The 20,000-nt window shown below is 41.5% G+C and overlaps 1 protein-coding gene across 1 annotated transcript; it reads right to left on the minus strand.

Moving 5' to 3' along the window:
* Nucleotides 1–101: 101 nt before the first annotated feature.
* Nucleotides 102–14,721, minus strand: LOC138046740 (uncharacterized). Its single transcript, XM_068893332.1, has 8 exons — nt 14,695–14,721; nt 14,137–14,380; nt 13,215–13,390; nt 10,463–10,577; nt 9,187–9,353; nt 6,877–7,089; nt 4,260–4,449; nt 102–2,047 (listed from the first exon to the last, which is right to left on the minus strand). Exons 1-8 carry the CDS (start codon nt 14,702–14,704, stop codon nt 613–615), a joined length of 2,550 nt encoding a protein of 849 aa, XP_068749433.1. The 5' UTR covers nt 14,705–14,721; the 3' UTR covers nt 102–612.
* Nucleotides 14,722–20,000: the final 5,279 nt, after the last annotated feature.

The raw sequence follows: 20,000 nt of genomic DNA on the forward strand, positions 1-20,000 counted from the left end.
AGTTGGGAGGCGCAGATAATGACTAGAACGCGAGCCTGATTCCCGGTAAAAGGATTTTGACGGTTTCCAAACAAGGGGTTGTTAACAGCAAAACCGAAGCACAATAATGCTGCTCTTTAATTTCAGAACGATGTTTGAAACTTCCGTTTTTTATATTTTATATGAACATTAAATCAAGACAATAACACCTTCATCTTGTAAAAGTATCAGTATAGTTACTTTACGAAATCAATGGAAGCTGACAACGAGTTTTAGAAGTATGTTGTTTAAAAATGAAGGTGAACAGACCACATAGCTCCGAGGGTGGCACCACCGATGAGTTCTGTGAGCTAACACTGACAAGTTTCTTCGAGACTCCATTGTGCACAATTTTCAACTACACTTTACCCGTATCCCCCTGATCTTGAGTCTTGGTCTGATCGGTCTTCAAGTCCTTACTTGTGTCCTTGGAAACGACTGAAGATATGGCACTGAACTGCTTCGAGCTAGAAGCAGTCATTCCTGACGGCAAGTGCTGGAAAGCTTTTACAACAGTGGGACGCGGGCCGTCACTCGCAACCGAGGGCTTCGTTTTAGACGGTTGAGTTACGGTAGTCCCAGAAGTCGTCGTTGTCAGCTGCGACGGGTGCAAAGGGCCCCGGATCTCACTTGGTTTGCCTGTTTTACAACATTAAGCGGTACTGGGGAAAGCCTCTGTGAAGAGGCTTTGTGCACGTCACCCGACCTTGAGGACACCTGAGAAACGCTCTTTGACGCTACCTTTGGTACGTTGTCTGAAGACTCTGCGGCTGTAGTCTTTGTCGAAGTGGATGCGACTGCCTTTGAAGCGCTGGACGCTCCCAACAAGTCGCCAGTGTCGCCCTTTGAGGTAACCTGAGGAGCCTTCTTTGACACTGCCTTTGTCGTGTTCTCAGGAGGCTCTCCAGTGGCAGCCCTAGTGGTAGCAGATGCAGATGCCTTTGAGCCGCTGGAAGTTTCATCACTGTAACCCTTTGAGGAAACTTGAGACACACTTTTTGATGCTAACTTTAGTGAGTTGGCGGAAGGCTCTTCAAGGGGAGCCTTCGAGGAGGGCTTGGAAGCAACGGCTCTTTCGGTTTCACAGGGGGCATCTTGCTCAGTATTCACTGACGTGGGCGAAGCCACTCTTGGATTGTTCGACACAGACTGCGAGCCACTATTCGCAGTGTCCTCAGAGGAGGTAGTCTTCAACGGAGGAGGAGAGACAGAGGCAATGGAAGTTCTATGTGATGCAAAAGCCTGAGGAAGGATATGCGACTCTTGGCCCTCTCCCTTGCTTGATGTCTCACTGGATTCTTCTACGAATTGTTCAGCGCGTTTAACTTGCGACTCCGCCTTTTCCGACTTTGTAGTTGTTGTGTTCATAGCTCGAATAGAACTAAGGCCGGTTTCTTTTATTTCCTTTAGTTTCGATATAGTGGCTTCTTGATTTCTGTCCTCAGCTGTCTTACGATCTTCTAAGCCGTCTTCCATAGTGGCAGCAACCGGTTTTAAATCAGCATCGTTTCTGGCACTATCAGACGAAGCATCAACAATCTTTTTCTGCTCACATCTCGTGTCTGGCAATGATTCCACATCTGCTCCTCCACTTGCGTTGCTTACGCTGTCTAACGGCGTCCCTTGCAGCGATATCTGAGGACTGCTACATACCGCCACAAGACTAGCAGCAGCGAAACCAGGTGAGATACTCTCAGAGGGAGTCGAAATCGACGACAGTGAAACCGAACTTAAGTTCGAGGAGGCTGCCGTGACTGAAGCGGACAAGGCCGACGACGGCCTATCATCAGCGCTTTTACTACAGCTGCTATCGATGTCCATTTTCTCGGGACAAGAAGAGGACATAACACTTGGCAACGAAGAAAGCGACGGCTTTTTTGCTAACGTTGTTTCACGAGCAGTGGGTGACATCTCGACCTCGGTCTGGTTAGCAGAAGTGGTGGAAGGAGGCACAAGAGCGCTGCATTTCTCCTGAAGAGCTTCGGACACATCAACATCTTTTTGTTCTAAAGCTCTGGTCTCACGCAATCTATAAAGTGGATTACGGGTAGAATATTGAAAAATAAGATTATTATTTTCTTTCTTAAAACTTGGAATAAGAGAATACACATGAAGATCAGTGCTACTTTCCGATTAAATTGCCACGAAATTAGCGCAGGGTTAAACAGACCATGAAATGATTGTTTGACAGCGTTTACGTTGTTATTAGGAACTGAACGATCTTCGCCGCGGTGGTCACGATCAACTGAATGACAACGTCACAAAACAATGATATCACTGGTTAAAAGAGAGAAAGCGTCGTAGATCTTTAAGTCACTTATTAGGGAGCTTAAGCACGCGCGTTTTTGACACGCGGACGGCAACCGGAAGTGAGCTGTTTTCCCTTTTAGCTTGTCTTCACACAACCACATTTATATCGCTAAGTATCTTTTCACTATTAGAGACCCTTAGTTTAAAAATATGGGAGAGACCGCTATCCTGGCGTGCGAAATATTCACTTCCGGTTGCCGTCCGCGTCTCAAAAACGCGCGTGCTTAAGCTCTCTAAAGTAAAAGCATAACCTTGAGGATCAGTTGTACTTTTCCCAAGAAATGGAATAATGTTTTAATAACGAAAAGAGTAGATGAGCCAATTCTTTAAGTCTTTCAAAATATATTCAGTTGCATTTAACGATGTAACGTTTTCATGTAATGCGCTGATGGTTGTGCAAGGAAGGCTTCCAGGAACAATTTTCCACGGAAAACGCATTTCCAGCACATTGGGTGGGTCCTTCGTCCACTCTTGTTCTTCAACAAGAAACCGCACAATAAAAAAGACACATACGGAGCTCTATAAATTAGTTAACCGGTCTTTCATTCCCAAGACCGAAGCGTTCATTCTCCTAACTAATACCACAGATTTCTTTGTTGGATAGGCATGAGAATTTAATATTACGACAAAATCACGCCTCTTAAGCTGATAATAATCTTCATTCTCAATGCCTGTCTGACTAACGTTTCTTTGAAAGAGTGAGAAGAAATTACATACTGATCACTCAGGTCTGGGAGTCAAAGGGTTACACGAAAACAGTGGCCCCTATCGCATTGAGGCTGAGTGCTCCAGTGGTTATGGCGTTGGATTTTACAACTGGGTTCAAGTACCGCTCTGAGGCTCGTTTCAACAGATTTTCAAGACCAGAAAAAAAAAAAACATAACTGCAAAGTTCCACGCCCTGAAATTGCTTCTGTTTGAAGATGCAACGAGAGAAATGGTCCCAATTAAACACTCAAAGTTTCCAGAATTTCAGACGAGGATCTCTCCCTAGACTGTCTTCGGAGGTTCCCAATAGCATTCTCTCACGCCGGTCACTCCTGCTTATTTACGTTTATGCCCATGTTATGTATAACTTTGTGGTTAGCAACTCCAAAGCTAGACCGAAGTGCTCGGCTTTCTCTTTTGATGGGCGCCTGCTTTGGCGGCGCCGTTCTATTCGCACGAAACGACAGCAACGACAACGCCAGAAAAATAATAATAGCAATGGTTAAAAAAAGGAAAATAATGGCGCGGCGCGCATTTTAGCGTATCTTTTGCGGTAATCCGCATAAAAACGCCGTGAACTCACCAAATTTGAGGTTTGACGACAATGTGAGTATACTAATGTGAACCATTCACTCTCTATTTTTAACTGAAACCGCTCGTACCTATCGATTTTTAGCCACGCTGTGCAACGCGAACGAGACGGAATAATCGCGAAACACTTACGATAGTGCCAAGTCAAAGTCTGAGGTGACGTTTACACGTCGACGTCGCCGTCGTAGATCTTGCAGCCCTTATTAGGGAGCTCCAGCAACGACAACGGCGACGGCTACGAGAGTGTCACAAATTTGCATATTTAGTGGCCAAAAACAATAGGCCACTTGGGAAAATACCACACCCTTGCCACATTAAAAAGGTTGAAATAGTCACAAACTGATTACAATAACGTAAATTTAAATTTTGAGATGACGATCTCGTTGTAGTTGCCGTCGTCGTTGCTTAAGCTCCCTACTGTTTTCGGACAACGCGAGTGCATAGTACTTTGCAAGAAGCTGCTTGCCTTCCTTGTCTCTGAGATAGTGTTTCAAGTGGTCTCACTCTGTTTAGCAATGTTAGGAGACCGCTAACTTGGAGGATAAGGGTTTCCAAGCCAAATCAGGGACCTGAGCAGGTCATTTCATTTTTACAGCACATTTCGAGCGTTTCAAAGCGAAATTCGAACTTACCTAGCCCTTTCCTTTGCGTCTTGTAGGTCTTTCTTCACATCTGGTCTTTTCATGTTTGCTGGTAGCTCCATATGCAATTTACAGGCGGTGTGCTTGAATACCTTGGCCACATTTCTGTCACAAGGACTTTCACCAATGGAGACGAACGTGCACTTTTGAAAAAGCAACTGGTTTGGGTCATGAGTTATGTCTGTCATCGAGTTAGGGAAATTACTTTAAGGAAACTACAACAATAACTTGCTAGGAGTATTGCTGCAGAAATCATCCCGCTCCTACTAGCTCAAGATAGGACTTGGGAGGGGTTGTCTCAGGCTACGAACGGGGATTATCCCGCTTCTATTTGGTCAATACGGGATTCGGGCGTGGTCGTCCAAATGAGGTTCATGTAACATGCCAGTAATAATTACAATGGGCCTTAATCACATGGCAGCCATGTTGAGTCCCGAGGGATTGAAAATGTTTGTTTTGCCCACCGAAACTCGTTCCCAAACATTTCAACTCGAGGCTTGGGGTACGAAATCTGTTGTCTAAGGCCAAAATGGCTGCCGCGCGAATAAGGCCCATTTGGCGAGAATTCATCAAAAATGAAATGTCACAATTGTTACTTCGCGCTTACAGCTTATCATGAAGTAAGATACCAGGATTAAAATAAAAGTAATGTCCTAAAGCCCCACATGATCGATTAACCATTTTCGCCCAACGAAATGTTGGAAGACTTAGTTCGACTGCATGCTTAACCGCCTATCTCATCATTTTCATAGCATACTTCGTTTTCCTTTCGTTTGATGTTTAATAAAAATGCTCGATCGTTTAACTGCGGCTAATGAGGGCAGTCTTTGCCAGCGTTATTGCTTACACTGAACACTTTCTCGCATTCTGATTCACATACGAATTTGTTTCTGGAGGGTGTCTTTCAATAAACATAACATCAGAATTCTTTTTAAAACTAGCCTAATTATGCAATTTTAAGCTTTCTCATTTTGACAACCCGCAAATTGTTACCCATAAAAATAACTTTGAAAGTTACTGGGTGACATAGGCCCTAGAGCCAGTAAATTTATGGTTAACTTTTTTAAAAGGAAAATTACTTTTTCCCGCAAAAATTCAAAACAATTTACGCAAAACAATTTATGCAAAGCATTCAAGATGGCGTCAAAATGACGTCATCAATTCTTCTTTGGTAACCTGTCTCTCATACATTCTCTCTAATATCCCTAGCAACGTAACGTCTGAGTCCGTATAGTGACGCCTCCAGTAGTATTTGGAGAGCGGGTTATAGACGAAAGAGAGAAGTGACCCTCGCAATTATCTGGACAATTTAAGCAATTGTCTTGTCTCTACAAATATAAAAAATTCAGGTGTCGAAAAGAGACCATTGCATAAATTGACCAGATAAGTGCGTTTCGTCTGTGGCCCGCACTTCAAATATAAATTCACTTTATTCATCGAGTCCTTCACTGGAACAATTAAGCCCAACAAACTGACCTTGGTTGCTTCCAACTGTGTGGCTTCATAGCTCAGTTGGTTGAGCATTGCACCGGCATCGCAGAGGGCGTGGGTTCGAGTCCCGTTAGAGTCACCTGAATTTTTCAGGTATCTGTTGCTTTATGTGCTACTATGATAAAAGATCACTTCCTTTTTTCTTCAGATTTTGAAAACGTGTTCGCTTTACACCTAACTGGCAAAATTTTGAGCTTTGAGTTTTATCCAAAGGCTGTTTATTTTGAGTGTAAGTTTTGGATTTCGTGGTCCGCCAGGGGTCCCATGATTTACATGAGTCAAATGGTCAATGAGTCAATGAGTCAATGAGACTCACAGTCAATATAGCAATAATTTATTGATTACGCCTAAGCCCTCGTTTCAGTAATTAGGCCTAAGCACTCTCTGAAATTTTATCTTTCATTTTATGGGTTAGGGTAACTGCACTAACTCATTGACTCGTGACTCATTGATTCATTGACTCATAAATACTTGATACTCGGTCCATCATTACTCACGTTCAAAACTAACCTATTGACCCTAAGAGGGTTGGATCTTGGGAAAATGAGGTCATTTATTCACTAGCTTAAAATTTCAGCGTGTAAACGCAATTTATTATAATTATATGCAAAACACGGGTTTAAAAGTCTGAAAGCCCGAAATTCCCGTGCTGCATATTAATTCAGCCGCGTACACACGCATTGCATTCTTTAACTAGTGAGTCTTTGACGTCATTTTCTCCTCGACCCAGGTCTCTCAAGATTTTAAAGTTAGTAATGGCGTACCAATAAATTAGAAAATTCCAGTCAAATTTTAAAATCAGAACTTAGAACTTGGGCCACTTAGTGTTTAGTTAACATACTTTTGAAATACAAAGAAAAAAAAGGAATTGTTTTTTGGTCGTAGTAGTACTTTAAATTCTCCACAGATAAGGGCCAGGATTACTTCTCTCTCTTTCTTCCATAGGAAATAAAGCAATAAACCGTTAATATCCTCAATGCTGACTTTTTTAAGGATTGATTAGAAGATGTTGGGGTTCACCCATTGAGGCAAATTTGTAAACAAATACTTCCCGATGTTGAAAGTGACTCAGTGAGATGAGATGAGATAAACGTGAAGAGATGAACCTGAAGGATACGTTTCATACAGTGCTTCGTGAGAGGCAGAACCCTCTCTGGACACCTGTTTCCCCCAGGGGAATAAGTACAGCGCAGCGTTGACACATTCTGATGTCGCGTTGATGTTCCGTGTTTCTTTTCTTTAGCTTGCTTGTGTAACAAAGCTTCGCTGCCAGGACGCTCGTGACGGTGTTTACGTCCAAGGAGCTGTGAGGGGGTCAATTGGCACTCGCCTACGTGCGGATAGAAAAAGATACATTATTCTGGAAAGGCGAAGCATCTTTTCAGTTTAGAGAGGGAGGGGGGGGGGGGGGGGGGGAGAGGAGAGAACTGGATGCAACCTCTAATAGGAACTTGGCAACCTCTACCACCCTGAAAATTCTGGGGAAAACTATCTTTTTTGTTTCGCTTTCTGCTTCTCCCTGTTCTTTTATTTTTTCATACCCATTAACTTTCTTTTGAGGGAGCAGGAATGGCGCAGAGGTGAGACCACTCGCCTCCCACCAATGTGGCCCGGGTTCGATTCCCAGACTCGGCGTCATTATGTGGGTTGAGTTTGATGGTTCTCTACTCTGCACCGAGAGGTTTTTCTCTGCGTACTCCGGCTTTCCCCTCACCTCAAAACTAACATTTGATTTGATTTGCGTAAATTTGTTGATTTCAGTTTACAGTGTTCGCAATTAGTGCTCCGGGGCTAAAACGACTAGACACTTAAATAAAGGTCGTTTCGTTACCTTTATGCATAGGCTGTTAAGATACACTCATTTAATTTCCTGGTTGTACTTTACCGTCGAAAACAAAAAATATTGCGCAGAGGAAACTAAATCAGGGTCGTAACAACAAGGACAGCTCTGTGCTTTGACAAAGATTTAAATGCGGGTTAAATGAAGGGATACGAATAACGCCATTAAAAAGCATCCAACGATGGTACCGGTATGTAACAATGCGAGTCCAATTCTAAACCGTGAGGATCCACTACCTAGAAACTGGTCAAAATCGAGTTTACGTTGTACTACATTTGGAACAGATGAACTTCAGTGACCTGATCTTTCTAACTTTACGATTTTGTGTCCATTCCGCTGTTCAACAAATTATACGAAATTTCACAATAGACCTTTTTGCAGATATGGCGGCCATTTTGATTTCTATTGTTTCAAATCGCTATTATGGGATACCCAGGAGGCAAATACATTTTAATTTGCCCCCTGAGCATCCCATAATGTCTTTCGAAACAATAGAAATCAAAATGGCCGCCGTATCTGCAAAAAAGTCTATTCTTTGATTGCATATGACGTCACGGCCGCCATGTTGGTTGGGAAAGAACAGTAGCGAAAAAGTCTTTTGGGAATTTGACGCTATTATTATCCAAAACGCGAGTTCCTTTTTTCCCATTACTTTGGCACCAACATGGCCGTCTTATCACGTGAATGAAATCAAAGAATAATCTAATTCCTGACTAGACGGTTGAGAGACCGGAGTGCCTGAATTAGTCAGAAATTAATATTCTGATGGCACGTCAGAGACGCTCGGGTTCTTTGACTGATGTCATCTCGGTGGCTGTTTTCGCCTTCGCGGGAGAGTTTTGCCATTCTACGTCAGCAGAAGCCCATTACACGGAGCCTCCATCTTCCATATTAACCCATTGAATCAACCCTTTGCCGTATCTTTTTATTTTTAGAAGCACCTCGCAGGGGGGCTTTAGTGGGTGTCAAGGCTGCTGCCTAAGGAATTTATTTTCCGGAGAAGCTCGAGTCATTTTTTCAAGAGTCCAGAATTAATTAATCACAAGTGAGGATGAATCACCTTGCTATAATTTAGGCACCCGTTCGGGCCACTTGTTCAGAAATTTGGTCGCCCGCGCTCGCAAATAAGGCGCCCCAGGCGACAGTTGGGCAGCAGCCTTGGGGTGTTTTCACAATAGCCAATCATAAGAGACCTATGGTCAGCCATTTATTATGTCACATACGTATGTGACATACGTGAACCACTTCACGCATGTTCTCAGTCACATACGTCACATGCGTCAAAATATAGTAGTTCTAAAAATAGCCACAAATAAGGAGTGGTTTTTTGGTGGTGTTTCGTATCTGGCGTGGTACATTATTCAAGTTCATACAGTTGTAAATTGTGAGAGTATCTCAATGTGCAGTTTACTAGTACTATTCCAGGACGTCTTTTCAGCGGATGACTGGCTGCACACTCCTTAATAAACTTTTCACTTCGAATGCTCGTGTTAGTGGAGTCAGAATTAAGCTCTTTCGGAATACAACTTTAACTCGTAATTGACCAGCCCTCCCTTGGTCATAATTGAAATTTAGTTATTGTATAACCTGCTTCTTCCTCTTCTTCTGCCTGAATGGCTTGGAAATATTTTCTCTTCCGTTCTTTCAACACGTGCTGCAGCCTCTTGAACTGAGCAATGTACAACGAACGCAGTTTGATCATTTTATCCCTACATATCCTGGTTGCTTCCTCCACTGTCCACACACCAGCATGCCTGTAAAACAACAACAAAAGTCCTTTCAGAGGGCCCTCTTGTAAGGCTGGGGATTGGGGAGGGTGGGCAATCAACAGTGAAATGCAGTCAAAGTGCACCAGTGGCTCAGTTGGTTGAGCATCGCGCTGTCACGCGGGAAGTTGCGGGTTCGAACCCCGGCCGGATCAACACTCGGGATCTTAAAATAACTTGTTCACAAGTTCCCCACACACTATTCGAGAAACGGAAATCCCGGTGTCGTGGCTTTCCTGTTCTCTTCAGCAGAAGTGGCCGGCTTGGCATGACGTCTCTAAAAGACTTACACGTAAGGCATATGTGGCCACCTAAGCCGAAACTGCCATAAGTCAAAACGGGACTTTGCGGAGTGCTGGAACATGTAGATGTAGATGAAGATGTGCAAATTATGTTGCTGCTCTCTAAACCACTATGCCTCTATAGGGGTTGCCCACTGAAGAGTAAGAAAGTCGGGCATTATACAACACCATGCCTGTAAAGAATCTCCTTTCAGAAGCTGTTTTTTAAGGCTTAGGGTGGGCAATCAACACTGAGCTGCAGTCAGAAGAGCAAATGACCTTGCTGATAGCTTTACCATTTCGCCCTCAAGGGATTCTTCATTAGTAAAATTGGCTGGCGTTAGACAGAGTAAAAACTGTAAGTGGCACTCTTAGCAGGCAGAGGGTCCAAGAGTAATGTGCACTATCCAAAAACAAATTTAACAACAGGCTAAACAGCAGAAATTAATAATGACTTAAACTTAAAACAAGAGAAGCTGCCACAACACCAAATGAGAGGTACATGTATTATTCAAGAGCATTCACACTGAAATGACGTTTAGAAAAATTGCTTGTTTTCTTTTCTTTTTGATTATGAGACTTTGACAGAGGGGCCCAATGAAATACGCTTTTTTTTCTTGGTATAATGGTCACTATGCTTCAGCATGTAAACTGTAATGCCAAGAAAAAGGTCCCTAAAAAAGAAATAAAAGTTGCAACAAACTGAGTTCTCCAGCCACTGGAAACTCAGCGAATAAAAATCAACATTTAAACAGCCCTTTGTACTTCTTAACCTACCATACAATAGTTTGACGAAGTAAAAATGCTAAAACTCACTTGAGAGGATCTTCTTCTTCGCTATCCACAGAGTCTGCATCACTGTCAATGTCCCCGTGCCATGCACTATCCACTTTGAGAAAGTCATCACCACTCCCGGCGCCAACCTCTTCATCTACATGTAAATGTAAAATGATTCATTTTAACAACTCTTCTGCACAAGGCTCCCAATAAACCAATACGAAGCATCACCATGCATGCTCTTTGACTGCAGTGTATTTTTTTGGCTGTAATAAGGACATCTTTGCTGATGGCAGTGCTAATGAGAGTTTAATCACAATACGAATGTGTTCACAGAAGGAATCTGGTTCTGAAAAAAATTGCTTCAAAGGATAAAAAACTGTTGCAATTAGTCTTCTCCCCAATTTTTTAGCCTCACAGTTTCAATATTCAGCAAAATATTAGCCCTCACAAAACTGATAAATTTCTGAGACAGATGCTCTAATGAGCCCATTTCATTACAATTTTAACTTTTTAAAGCAACAGTCCCCAAAGCTTACTTTCTATACCAAGTGAAGTGAAGTGATGCTATTAGTCTCTCCCCTTGGGGCTTTTCAGGACTAATTTACAATGCTTTATGGGGGACTTTAGCCAGACTGCTTATTATGCAGTTTACAATTAATTTTAGGAAGTGAAACATCCAGATAAGGTCAGACCACAACACCAGGGACTACGTCCCCTAATCTTTTCGAATAATGAGTGGGTTCTTTAACACACGTCCCATACTATTTAACTTCCAACAAGGGCTATGAGACGGGACTTCCGGTTTACAGTCCTTATCCAAGAAGACTTGAAAAGTCTAACCATTTGAAGATGTAATTACAAAGGCAGCAGCTTTCTCCTCAGTTATTTTAAGGCCCCCGAGTGTTGGTGTGGCCGAAGTCGAACTCACAACCTCTCGCATGACAGCCCAATGCTTAACCGAGCCACTGGTGTGGGAAGCTTAAATTTCAGAGATAGCTGATGATACAAAGCAGTTTCAGTACACAATGCGAGTTTCTTGGCCAATCAATTAACACATTCACAACTCAAACGCCCTCGGATGCCTCCCATTAACGAGTAAAATAGTCTGGCGTTAAACGGAGTAAAATCTATTAAGTCTCACTCCCAGGAATCAATGGGTTAAAAAGAAAAGACAAGCATATGCTATCGAGTCAAAGGTCACAAAATAATAAAGATGCCCATATTGGGAAAGGACAGTTGAATAGTGCAAGAGAATGCTAGAAAAAAATATGGCTTTTATCATTTCTGAGTATCCACAACAGCTACCAGCTAACACCTATCACAACTGTTGACACAAGAGGTTGTCAAATCTAAATACATGTAATTTACATGTATAATAGCTCAAGCATAATATACATTTCAGACACATGTGATGCATTAGGCATTTTTAACTTTCTACAAAGCTGTGACTGAAGCACTTACACTTGAGAGACTTGGCTGAAAGCCTTTAATGTGCCAAGAATAGATTATCATGCTATTTTTATGCGTGCGATGAGTTGCTTCACAACATTATTTCTCTCCTTCGATATGTACAAGTTTAATGGAGACTTCAATGGTTACTTACAACATCAAGATGGTGGTCTGTCTAAAGATACATTATCAGCATTTCAGTTAAATTTTTTAAGCAGGGGGTCATGTAGACCATTTGAGGGGTCACCCAGATGGTGTGCCATCAGTGGCCCCTTGGGGGTGGGGAAGGGGGATGGGGTAAGGAGGGCTCACACGTTCACTAGCTGAATGACATGTTCTTGTACAATTATTTTGTAATGTCCTGTCCCATTTTAAGGTCTTTCACTGACCCATAGGGTGGTAATAAATTCAGTTCAAAGACAGCAAAACACGCTCTTAAGTAAAACTCGATTGTTTCTTCTTTAAGTTAAATAGTCTGCAAAAAAACCAACTGCAAATTACTCTGAAGGCACGTCATGCAAACGTTTATTCCACATACTAAACATTTATTCTCCACACTAAGGAAGGACTGAGCATGTTGTTTCTGCTTTATGTTTGTACTAAAAAGTATCGCAAAACCTGGGAGTAAATGGTAAAAGGCAAGACAACAGACAGATGAAGGGAAAAAAACCTAGTTTTCATACACAACTCTGAATTTCGAATTCTCAGCGAAAGATTAATTACAATCAATCGTAAAAACATTAAATATTCTGCAATCTCTGACTTCTATCAATCAAGGGGAAGGTTATGTTCTGTCAAAAGGAAGAAATTGATGAAGCTCTAGGCACCCACAAAGGTGCATGTGATCACCTTGTGTCAAAGTTCTTCTTTATTATCGAATGAACCATAGGGAAGAATGTTAATTGTTCGTCACTTTCAGAGTCAAACAACATACATGTACTTTGTAACCAAGAAATGTCCTTCTTTCGTTTTTTAATTTTGTTGTAATATTTGACTAAACATTTTCCTTTCATCTGTCGGGTAAGGAAGCCTTCTTTGTCTGGTTATTGACCCGAGACCAGACTCTTATCTGGAACACTATTATGACGTTTTATACATTATATGTTGAGTAACTTAATTGCCCATAGTTTGTTATGTATTTCATAACTAGTTTCAACTTTAGTCTCTTATTTGAGGACCCTTCTGTAAACCAACTCTTGTGATGTTGGTATCCTCAATAAAAATGCACGATAACTACTAAAAATGCGGCAAGGAGACAAAATTAATATAGTATATAAATAAATAAATAATTATTACTGTACAATGAAAACACACTAATAATCAGCAATAGTATAGTCACCAGAGGAATGTCCATCTGCTTTGTCACTCTTCTGAGAATTTGTGCTTGAAGTTCTTCTCCGCTTTTCTTTATTCTCATCATAACTCTCATTACCATCACCTTCATGGTGTCTTCTTTTTCTCCTCTCCTCCACTGCTCGACGCAGCTCGGCTTTACGGGTGTGAATGATGCAAAAGCTGCAATTTTTAGAAGACATTCCTATATTTCAGTTTGAGTGCTACTGTAGGTTTCCTTTGTAGGTGTGTGACTTCATCTACTGTGGTTGTCGAAATGATATTGACATCATGCTCCCTTCATTGCAGAGATATATCTTTGCCAGTTTTTTGACAGAGATAAGGCAAAAGGTAGTTATTTTCTCTCAACTTCTGGAAAAGTGGAGAAGGTGGCAGCAGTTCAGTTGCCACCTTCATCTGATTTCTTTGTGGCTATTATGTGCTGCAGGAAAAAACACAGTGGCAGGTCGCATAATTTATGTAGCTTTATGTAGAAAGAGTTATAAGGTCCTCTGAAGTCCAGCATAACAGCAATAACATTTTACCTTCAGTTGGTGTCACGAAAAAACTTTGATTTACCATGGATAACTGCCCTGCCATCTTGGGGGCATAGTGGCTCATTTGTGCAAGGCAGGGAGAGAGAAAGATACATTTTGTGGCTAAGAGGATCAGTGGGCCATTTGTGACTACAGCATAGTGTAGCTACTACAGCAACAAAGGCACTGCACTTGATCAAATATTGTACTATACTCTGTATGATAAGACCAGGGCTCTGTATTCTATACTTGACTTTCAACCATGTGCTAAACACTCTGGTCTTCAATAGTTCTACAGCTGGGACACAGATGTCAAGCAGTAAATCCAGTTTATGTATCAACGCAAGCAGGCCTGCATAGAGATGATCGAAGATTTCGTTTCAGATGGCCTACCTCTTTCCTCTGTCTGGCAGTTTTGGAGCAGGATTCGGACATCTCCTACTATTTGATTTAGCCACAAAGTCACAAGGCTTAAATGGACTGGCTTTGTCTTCCAAGATATGTTTGTGACAAAAGTCAAATCCCTTCAGTTTCTCCAAGTGACAGACACGCTGAGAGTAGCAGCACAAGTTACTCGCGCGATCAGGTTTCGCTTCAGCTTTGCCAATGAAACTCGAATCTTCCTTTTTCGATTTTTCTGCGAATAATTGACGTAAGAAAAGTTAAGAAATTTATAAATCCACAAGAGAATTTTTAATTCAGCGACGATCAAGCCCATGCACGTGCTTTCCTGCAGACAAAACACTCGAAGGTTTAATATGCTGTGAAAAGCCTTTACCACGTACCATAATTTCACCTTGAAAAACGCAGCGAGTTTTAACGCTTCAAGCAACGAAAGCGCGTTCAAAAACATTGGGAATAAACAAAAAGCGAAATTAAACTCTCATATCTTAATTCCGGTACAGCAGAAACCAACGCAATTTGAGGTAAACAACAACGAAAACATACTACCTTCGGCCATCTTGTCCAAGACATGTCGCGTAATGCATGCTGGGAAATATTACACTCCGCTAGGGAATTATGGGTATTTTCAAATGCGCGCGCTCACTATCCAAAAAGATATCGGGACCTAAGGCCCGGGTTAAACGCCGCACTTCACATGAGCCGAACTCAATTCAACTAATTTACATGAATTACGTTCATGTGAAGTACGGCGTTTGACCCAATTAAGTTCGACTGGTTTTATTTGGATCGGCTGAGGCGTTCTTCACGGCCACTCCAGCCGGGAATAACGGCTGAAGATCGCCTTTGGGTCAAACCCCTAAAGGAGACCAATCTAGGCGTGGCTTAAGCAAATTTTGACCCCTAAAAGAGACCGTTTAAAAAATATATTTTCCGCTGGTATTCCAAGTAATTAGTTGCGGTGTTTTCATTTCACACCTGCCGCACCCACTACTGTGCATTCTGTTTTTCATGTATGTTAGGATTGGCCAGTTATTAGTATTTATACCCTCCGCTGTCTCTTGAGTACCATTCACGCTTGCGGTTCCATACAGTTTATTCATCTTTCTGCTTTAAGCCCATCTATTCGTGTGATGCCCAACGACCAGATACAGAGCGAAGGTTCGTCCGTTTCGGCTGAAGTATTCCAAACGTCTTCGGGTGACAGTGGAGGCAACTCAGCAGCCGTTGATCAAGTCTTTTCCATGTTCAAAGATTTTCTTGAGAAAAAATTAGAAGACAAAGGAAAGCAAATCGAGCATAGAAGTAAGTTAGATAAAGAAGTTGTGCAGCTAAAGTTCAAAGGAAACCAGAAACAATTTGAGCTTAATGCCGAGCTGGATACCATTTTGGAAAGTATTGAAACCGAGAGCGAAAGCATCGAGCCAAAGTTGTTGCAAATCAAGAAGCTTTCCCAAGAAGGCAGGCAACGTATTCGAAAGCGGCAGAAGCTGATAAAAATCGCTGATAAAAGCATGGACGGCTGGCAGGTCGTAGCCGAGTACGAGTCAGACGAACTTGCATCCGGCTCCGAAGATGAAAAACGTCTTAAGAAGGCAAGGGAAGCTGCGAGTCGCAAGAGACGCCAAAAAGAACAACTCTCCAGTGATCGTGGAAAGAAACCAAGAATTGCTTTGGGCACTGATAATCAACTTTTTCGTGGTATAAGATAAAGAGTCTCCTCTATACTTTGTATGTTCATGGGTGTTTTGGATACGCTTGCGCATCCTACCATATTTCTCGTGGTATTTGTTTGTATTACGGGAATTTAAGGGTAAAATGTTTTACGTTCGTTTGAGCGAAGCGAATTAGAACGTAAATATATTTTCCGCTGGTATTCCAAGTAATTAGTTGCGGTGTTTTCATTTCACACCTGCCGCACCCACTATTGTGCATTCTGTTTTTCATGTATGTTAGGATTGGCCAGTTATTAGTATTTATACCCTCCGCTGTCTCTTGAGTACCATTCACGCTTGCGGTTCCATACAGTTTATTCATCTTTCTGCTTTAAGCCTCCCCCTCCCCCCCCACCTCCCGTTTACTACAGGTTTCGTCATTGCCTTTATCTTTCAGGCCGTAGAGACGCTTTTGGCGACTTCTTCCGCTGTTTCAAATGCGGCAAATTTGGACACTGGGCTAAGGACTGCCAATCCTTGTTCTGGCCGGGAAGTTACCAGCCCCTTAGCTACAATTCTTTCCCTGGAATCTCCTACAACAAGCCAACCTCAGGCCAATCAGCTCAACAAAAGCAATGATGATGCCTTGGCGCAGGTACATCAGTTTACACAGGATTACGAACTTGAAAGCTGACATTCATTACGTGTTAAGGGTAATCTGAAGAATAATTTAGTTTTCTGCAGATCTATAGGTGCTCCGGATTTCATTTTGTCTATTATTGAAAATGGCTACAGACTGCCATTCATTAGTTTTCCGTTGGCCGTAAAACTGAAAAATAATAAGTCGGCTTGTATTTATGCTGTTTTTGTGGATCAAGCTGTTCTTGAGCTCCTTAATTCAGACCGGGTGCGTTTGGTTAATGAGCAGCCTTTTGTTGTAAATCCTTTGTCAGTTTCTGAACAACCATGCGGTAAGAAGAGCTTATTCTCGATTTGCGTCATGTCAACAAGTCATTAATTAAGCAAAGTGTTAAGTAAGAGGACTGGAAAATTGCTATGTCTTATTTTGTGAAGGATGGGTTCATGTTTTCCTTCGATTTAAAAAGTGGTTACCATCATGTAGACATTGCACAAGAGCACCAAACTTTTCTGGGGTTTTCATGGCGTGCGCCCGATTCCATTAAGGAAATATTTTGTTTTTTCTGTGGTCCCGTTCGGTCTGTCCTCTGCCCCTTGGGTTTTTACTAAGGTTTTGAAGCCTTAAAAAAAAAAAAAAAAAGTTATTGGAGAGTATAGGGTCTTTGTAAAGCCATCTTCTTGGATGATGGTTGGGCGATTGTTCAGGATAGAGAAAGTTGTCTCATTAAGGCCCGGGCTGTAAGGGCGGATTTGTGCAACGCAGGTTTTGTTGTCAATGAAGATAAATCGGTATGGGAACCCACCCAAGTATTGGACTGGCTGGGTATTACCTGGAATGCTACATTAGGTACTTTTAAATTGTGGAAAGGAGAATTGTTAAGATCATTAACTCAATTGATCATATTATTGAAGCCGATTTCAAAGTTACCGCGAGAGAGTTGTCTTCCTTCACAGGTCAAGTTATCTCTACCTGGCCTGTAGTGGGTAAGATTGGCAGGATAATGAGCAGACATTGTGTCTTGTTCACCGCGTGCAGGGATAATTGGGATTCTATATCCCTTCTTGACGATTACTGCAAGGAAGAACTGTATTTTTGGAAGGAAAGTATGGTTAATATCAACACTAGGTATTGCTTTGTAAGTAAGGTACCAAGTTATTTTGTGTATTCTGACGCCAGTTCCACCGGAGGTGGAGCAATTACTGATTTTAACAATGATTTTGTGTGCCACAAAACGTGGTCGGAGAACGAGAGAGGTCAAAGTTCAATGTGGAGAGAACTGTCTGTTATTGAGTTTCTTTGCAATCATTTGCCTCAGTGTTGGATCACATGTTAAGTGGTTTACGGATAGCCAAGTAGCTGCTCAGATTGTTGAAGTGGGCAGCATGAAATTAGGTTTGCACAAATGGCCAGAGGGATTTTTCATATTTGTATCCGATCGGGAATTCATTTAGATGTACAGTGGATCCCTCGCACTTCGAATCAACAAGCTGTTTATATAAGTCGTTTAATTGATACTGATGATTGGCAAATTACTGAAGAATTTTTTCTTTTTCTCGATGGCTTGTGGGGTCCGCATAGTGTAGATTGCTTTGCAAATTATTATAACCGCAAGATTCCCAGGTATTTCTCGAGGTTTTGGAATCCCAATTCCTCGGGTGTTGATTTTTCTTTCAGTCTCTTCGAGGGGAAAATTGCTCAGTAGTCCATCCAGTTGGTATCATCCCACGCGTATTACATTATCTTAAATTTCAGAAGGCCGTTAGACTAAAATTTACTGATTAATTTATTGGACGGTGTGTCTACTAGCCTATGTTTTTTCAGTTGTTGGCGCTGGCCAAGGCAGTATGCCGTTTATTTGTAAGGCACTGGCCTAATGTTTGGTCTGTCATTTCATATGGTGCTGTCCTAATAGGAGTATAGTTGATTTATGTGGCACTGGCCTAATCAATGGTTGTTGATCTACGCGGCACTGGCCCATACGATCATTTAACGTCTTACGTGGCACTGGCCTCATCAATGACTGATTTTTGTACGGTTATTAAAGGATGTTCTGTCTTTCTTTTGTTCTTCTAGTATGTATGTTTTGTTCTTGTCTTTACAGATTATGCTATCAAATAATTCTTGGAAAGGCTTTCAACAGTTTTCTTCAATCAACGTTTATGAAGTGCTAAATGTTATGTTGAAGTCCAGGTCGGATTCGACCACTAAAGCTTACGTTCGTGTTATCAGAAAGTTCTTGGACTGGTCTAAAAGTAGACAGTTCAACATGCAGTTACCTTTTCCTCTTAGTGTTGTTTCTCTATATTTGTTTGAAGTTCAGCAGTCTTCCGCTTCTAGCTCCTCAGTAATTTTAGCCCATGCGGCCCTTAAATGGTTACATTCTTTTGTCCCTAGTTTGGATCGTAATCCTTTAGATAGCGAATTTTGCAGAAATGTCGTCGAATCCGCTAAACGCCAGAAGTCATAGCCAGTTATGAAAAAGAAGCCTATTTCCACAGAAATTATAAGGCGTATTTTAGATATTCATAACAGGAAAGATGCTAATTTAAAGAATCTCCGTATTGCTGCGTTGTGCTCTTTAGCCTTCGCAGGGTTTTTTCGTTATGACGAATTATGCAATATCGTTCCGGAGCATATCGAATTTCACAGCGATTATATAAGAATTTTTGTGCCTCGTAGTAAGACAGATGTTTATAGGGAAGGGAATTTCGTCTATATTAGTGCATCTGGATCTAAGTACTGTCCTGTTGGTGTTTTACAACGTTATTTAGATTTATCTGGTATTGACTTAGACAGTCCTCCCCTTTATTTCGACCAATTGTTTTTCACCGTAGTACTTCTAGCTATACCCTGAGGAGCGGAAAGATTTCTTATACTACCTGTAGAGATATCTTAAGGGATACCTTAAGTCAGCTGGGCTATACAACCCTAATGTTTATGGTCTTCATAGTTAAAGATCCGGTGGCATTACAGCTGCCGTACGCCATAGTAGGAATTCGATTCCAGAAAGACTACTTAAAATTCCTGGTAGGTGGAAATCTGATTCTGCCAAGGATATGTATGTTGAAGAAAGCCTTGAAAACAGGTTGCATGTAACTAAGTATTTAGGTTTGTAACGTATTATGGAGCGTAGATTAGTTTCTGCATACAGTAGTATCTAAAGAGTTGTAAAAAAAAAAAAAAAAAGTGCAGTAACAATTTCTTTTTGTAATTTCTATCTTATAATAAACTGTTTTGGATACGCTTGCGCATCCTACCATATTTCTCGTGGTATTTGTTTGTATTACGGGAATTTAAGGGTAAAATGTTTTACGTTCGTTTGAGCGAAGCGAATTAGAACGTAACACAAAAATACGACACGCAATGAGTTTTAATGATAAAAAGGCATAATTATCGAATGCTTTTATCTAAAAAGAAAATTTAAAAGGAAATTTGACTTCTGTTTCTCTTTGCGTAATTCTGTGTAACTTCGCGGAACCCTAAACGAGACCTTGGTGGTATAAAATATTGGCGCTTTGCCCGGAACACCCTAAGCGAGACCAAAATCCAAAATTTACACC

The sequence above is a fragment of the Montipora capricornis genome, chromosome 1, assembly GCF_036669925.1.
Source record: "Montipora capricornis isolate CH-2021 chromosome 1, ASM3666992v2, whole genome shotgun sequence".
Lineage (NCBI taxonomy): Eukaryota > Metazoa > Cnidaria > Anthozoa > Scleractinia > Acroporidae > Montipora > Montipora capricornis.

What these genes read in the sequence shown, in the direction of transcription:
- LOC138046740 (XM_068893332.1), bottom strand. An exon ending in GAAGAAGAAGATCCTCTCAA is followed by an intron (nt 9,354 to 10,462) that starts GTGAGTTTTAGC and finishes GTTGTTTTACAG; the next exon opens with GCATGCTGGTGTGTGGACAG. An exon ending in AGAAGAAGAGGAAGAAGCAG is followed by an intron (nt 7,090 to 9,186) that starts GTTATACAATAA and finishes ATCCGCACGTAG; the next exon opens with GCGAGTGCCAATTGACCCCC.